A 5,176-nucleotide genomic window follows, 5' to 3' on the forward strand; every position below is an offset into this window, starting at 1 on the left:
TTTTTTTTTTTTTTTGGAGGGGGTTGGGGGGTTGCCCCTCCCAGACCTTGTAGTAGCAGGAGCCTTGTACACTGGGTTGCTCTTTTTTTTTTTCCTAACGTGTACATTTTTTTGTGGTAGGAAATGGAAGCTACTGTAGTGGATGGAAATGGAACTGAAACAGGTCACATAATTGTAACAACAATTGGTGGTAGAAATGGTCAACCAAAACAGGTATATGCTTCTGCCTGTTATTATCGTTTATTATCGTTTCTAGTTTACGGTTGAACTTATTTGTACGTGTATAGAAAATGAAAATTTGGATCTCTGGGTTGATCAAATATGAACTTTATCTGTGCCTCAGACAATAAGTTACATGGCCGAGCGCGTTGTTGGACATGGGTCGTTTGGAATTGTATTTCAGGTGCTATCTTGTATTCTGGTCAACATTCAGTTTCTCCAAATCATCATTTATTTCAATTCAGCCCTGGGAATCTCTTTTGCAGGCAAAATGCCTAGAAACTGGAGAAACTGTAGCAATCAAAAAGGTTTTACAGGATAAGAGATACAAGAACCGTGAGTTGCAAACGATGCGACTTCTTGATCACCCCAATGTTGTGTCACTCAAACACTGCTTCTTTTCAACAACGGAGAATGATGAGCTTTATCTCAATTTGGTGCTTGAATATGTACCTGAGACGGTGTATCGTGTAGCAAAACACTACAGCCGGGCAAATCAGAGAATGCCTCTGATATATGTCAAGCTCTATACTTATCAGGTATTTTTTATCGAGTATAAGACCATATTTGGCGCTATTATGTGCTTGATAACGAGAAGTGTTTTTCTTCTAAAATTTATTTTTCCCTGACATCACAATTTCATGATGACTTAACTATGTATGTTAGAATGAGTTCTGCTTTTTCTGCTTGAGTAACATTTTCTGGTCTCTTGGAGCAACTGATTTGTAGATGATCAAATTGATTTATCTTGTAATGTCATTATTGACTTTTGAATGATCTTACAATTACCGAACTCTTTTACTATTTTCCTATTATAATCTTAATATTTATTGCTTTATTTTCTCAAGTTCGGTAAGGAGGAGATTATCTGACTTCTGATAACTAATGACAGATCTGTAGAGCGTTGACATATATTCATGGGGGTATAGGAGTTTGCCACAGAGACATTAAACCGCAGAATCTATTGGTTTGTTCAGAACCTCAGAGACCTTCCCTCTTAATGATTAGATGCTCCTTATTGATTTTTTCCCCCTCTCTGCAGGTTAATCCTCATACTCACCAGGTCAAACTTTGCGACTTTGGGAGTGCAAAAGTGCTGGTAGGATATTTGGTTGTTCTTTGTGTAATGTCTTTCTGTTAACTTAGTAATTAAGTTGTTCTTATAGGAGGTTTTGAAAATCAAGGTGTGTTCTATGTTTCTAAGTGGCAAAAATCCTGAATCGTTATATTTCGTAACAGGTGAAATTGTTTTTTCTATTAGTTGGTGATTCCACCTCGTGGCTGTGTATGAAACCAGGAGTTCCTAAGATAAAATTTCAGTGTAAATCTTATTTTGACTCTTAGACCTGTTGTTTGTTGCTTCTGACCATTTAACTGTATGATGGAAACAGTGAGTCGACGTTTTTATAAATGTACACATGCATGTATCCAAACCTCCAAAGTCTCTGGTGGTGTTTTTGCTCGTCATTTTTGCATTATTTTGTTTTAATGCTTCAGTGAGAACAACACCAATCGCTCTACCGCATACTTCTAGTTGAATCAGCATACATTTTGTATGTGAGGGGAAATTTATTGCAGATCGGGAGCTTGTTGATTGTAATCATATTTTTACTCTCATGTTTTTTGTAACATATACATCCCAAATAACATTATGCTGTCTTTTGCGTGTTTCATTTGTGAAAAGTCACTACGCTAGCAGGCGTAGGGGGTATCTCTACTCCTGTATCCAATAATTTGCCACTTGAAAATTTATGTAGCAATTTTAATCATATGGATATTCTAGGTAATGGTGTGAATTGCCCGCACATCAAGTTTCAGATTTAGATTCAATCGTATACCCTCCCATGTATATATGCAAGCACCCTCTTTGCACACTCGGAATTTGTTCAAAGGTAGTCTTGAATTCTTCAATGCTTTATTTTGCCGCTTAGCAAATTCTCTTAGGGTTGAAACTTGACATTTGAGCATGAGACCTTCGGGTAAAGAAATTCCAGCTTTATCTAATGTGCCACGTGGCATAACTTAGGGTGCTAGTGTAGATAACCGTCCTATACTTGAGAAATATACTGGAACTATGTATAAACTCTGCAATTCTACCCTTGTCTGGTGTTCTTTACTTCAATTTTGTTTTCCTGCATTGACACTTTCGCTTTGGGTGCATTTTTCTATATTATTGGTTCCTGATGTGTTTGCTTGGGTCTCTCCTTTTGCATACTGTAGCTGTTTTCTTATCCAGCCGCCATTCTTAACAGGTCAAAGGCGAGCCAAACATATCATACATTTGCTCACGTTATTATCGAGCACCTGAACTAATATTTGGGGCAACAGAATACACAACTGCAATTGACATTTGGTCCGTGGGTTGTGTCCTTGCTGAGCTGCTTCTTGGACAGGTTTTTTGCCAGAAGCTACATGCTCTTCAATTTTTTTTTTTTAAATAAATATTCTGTTGTAAGTGTTGAAATTTTCTTTTCTCTTATTCTAATCGTACCAAATTTGGACAGCCTCTCTTTCCAGGGGAGAGTGGTGTTGACCAACTTGTTGAGATAATCAAGGTAAAACTTTCTTGGGCCTGTTAACAGTATAATTCATCTGTTTTAGGAGGAACTAATCTTTTGATTGACATGACTTGTCAGATTCTAATTTACTTGATCTTTTCTCCTTTTTTTAATAGGTACTCGGTACACCTACTCGTGAAGAGATCAAATGTATGAATCCAAACTATACAGAGTTTAAATTCCCACAGATCAAGGCTCATCCATGGCACAAAGTGAGCACCTTTTATTCCAATCATTATAATCATGGGCTTCCTGGCTATATATGAATATAATTTATAAATTGGTTCTTTAGATATTCCACAAGCGCATGCCCCCAGAAGCAGTAGATCTTGTTTCCAGACTTCTTCAGTACTCACCAAATCTGCGGTGCACTGCTGTGAGTATTTCCAATTTCTGCTTTCAAAACGTTCGTCTATACAGTCAATAACCTGAGCTCAGCCTTCTGTACTGTTCCTATTGGTTATGAATTAAGATAGTGCTTATCTGACTTCATTTTGTATATTTAATGCAGTTGGAGGCCCTTGTACATCCATTTTTCGACGAACTTCGTGATCCTAATACCCGTCTCCCTAATGGACGCCCCTTGCCTCCTCTTTTTAACTTCAAACCCCAAGGTTCGCTTTCTCCATTAATCTGTGTTTCTCTACATTTATTTCTGCTTTGATGTCTAATGATGATACAAACCTGCAGAGCTGAAAGGAGCATCTCTAGAACTTCTGGCAAAACTGATACCAGAACATGCTCGCAAGCAGTGCCCCTTCCTTGGTTTCTAGATCACAATTACTTGATAAGGTATGGAGCTGTTGTGCTAGTGTACCATCAATTTTCGCAGTTGAGCTTGAAGGAATTAAGGAAGCCCCCTGCTTGTTCTTTGTTTTGGTATTTTCCTCCAAAACAGTTAGTGGTGAAAGCTGCTGGGTTGACCTAGTTTCACATCCTTTCTTTTGTTGGATAGAAATGGCACTGAAGATGGGAGTTAGTAATCTTGCTTTACCCAATTATAGCTCTGCTTGTCAACAAGAAAAAGCATCAATCACTTGGAGGTATTTATTATGGACCTTCTTTTGAGTGAAGGATTGTTATATTTTGAACCTCGATTTTTTTTAATGTAATGAGGTGGGTCATTCGACTTCATTTGTGACCATCTATGTATACACATTATCGTAGGCTGGTATGCAGGTTCCATTCCTTCTCTTGCTTCACTTAAACATTATAATTCCTACTCAAATTACTTCAGTGGCTGCAGGACAACAAAGATTGCTTCAGGACCATAAAGTTCTTTCCTGTATGTTCATTTCTCTTGAGTCAAAATTTCAATGTTAGTTTTTTTCGTCCCTAAAATATGAAAGATAAACAGTCCAGCTCCTTGATGGCGTATCATTCCCTTGACTCCTGTGTATATGACCAGATCAGTCCAACTCCATCCTTTTCTTACTTCCAATCTAGCAAGGTGCGACCAGAAATTGTTCTTAATTGTTTATGATTATTTTCTCCACTGATGTTTCAATAATAAATTTAGGGGTGAGCCTGTGGTACAACGGACAAGTTGCACTATTGCAACATGTTTGGTCAAAGGTTTGAAACTTGGAAATAACTTCAGCTGCAAAGCACAGGGGGTAAGGTTGCATTCATTTATCCCTCCCAGACCCTGCAGTAGCTGGAGTCTCACGCCTAATGGTGCTCGAGGTAGTATGCCATTGACCTACCATGTGCAGACCACCATTGTGAGGAGTTAATTTTCATCTCTTATCCTGTCGAAGAGAAATCTTTATTTCTCCCTATTGCGAGAAAATGAAATAGGGAGTTTTCACCCAGATTGGGGCTTACTACTGGGATTCACGAGGAAAATGTTACTCAATACATGATTCCAATGGAGACAAGTTAAACCAAAAGAAATGGGGATCGAGTTAGGATATGAACCAAGCAAGATGTTAGGCACCTCGGTACAACTCGTCGTGGTCTTCCTATTTATTTGGTATAACAGACTTAGAACATGAATATTCGTAGGTTAAAAGAAAAGTTGAATTGAAAAGAAGGATAGAAAAGTTCCTCATGCATTTTGGCTGCAAAATGGAGATTAGTGAACATACAAATGGGCTAAATTAAGCATGCTTAATAGAAAATTATGAATATAATTAAGTAATACTCTAACAAGATGCATGAAACAAGGAGAATAAAAATAACCAATGAGGGAACGTTTTCTGTCTAGGTGTATGCCCTTGTATCACACAGGGGCCAATGGGATTGCACACGAAAGCATCAATAAGGGTGGGAATTATGGCTTCTATTGAGGTGGGGCAATCATTTCACCCCTCTTGAGTTTAGGCAAAGGTGGCACACTCTCTGACAGTCTTTCCCCCAACTAATACACAAACATGGAGTTGCCGGAAAAAAAAAAA

The 5,176-nt window shown here is 38.1% G+C and overlaps 1 protein-coding gene across 6 annotated transcripts in view; it reads left to right on the forward strand.

The window, feature by feature from the left end:
* LOC122077807 (shaggy-related protein kinase epsilon-like) overlaps positions 1–3,985 on the forward strand; it is a 10,252-nt gene extending 6,267 nt beyond the window's left edge. For 4 of the 6 annotated variants that reach the window (XM_042643679.1, XM_042643683.1, XM_042643678.1 and 1 more), the window contains 11 exons: positions 121–213; positions 344–403; positions 486–758; positions 1,112–1,186; positions 1,262–1,318; positions 2,472–2,612; positions 2,724–2,774; positions 2,894–2,989; positions 3,070–3,153; positions 3,289–3,391; positions 3,468–3,985. In XM_042643679.1, the coding sequence (XP_042499613.1) occupies positions 121–213; positions 344–403; positions 486–758; positions 1,112–1,186; positions 1,262–1,318; positions 2,472–2,612; positions 2,724–2,774; positions 2,894–2,989; positions 3,070–3,153; positions 3,289–3,391; positions 3,468–3,550 (1,116 nt within the window). In that variant the 3' untranslated portion in view covers positions 3,551–3,985. The remainder of the gene's footprint in view (positions 1–120; positions 214–343; positions 404–485; positions 759–1,111; positions 1,187–1,261; positions 1,319–2,471; positions 2,613–2,723; positions 2,775–2,893; positions 2,990–3,069; positions 3,154–3,288; positions 3,392–3,467) is intronic. The other 2 variants (XM_042643684.1, XM_042643681.1) reach the window with 2 other exon arrangements.
* The last annotated feature ends 1,191 nt before the right edge of the window (positions 3,986–5,176 follow it).

The sequence above is a fragment of the Macadamia integrifolia genome, chromosome 5 (assembly GCF_013358625.1).
Source record: "Macadamia integrifolia cultivar HAES 741 chromosome 5, SCU_Mint_v3, whole genome shotgun sequence".
In the NCBI taxonomy this organism is placed as follows: Eukaryota; Viridiplantae; Streptophyta; class Magnoliopsida; order Proteales; family Proteaceae; genus Macadamia; species Macadamia integrifolia.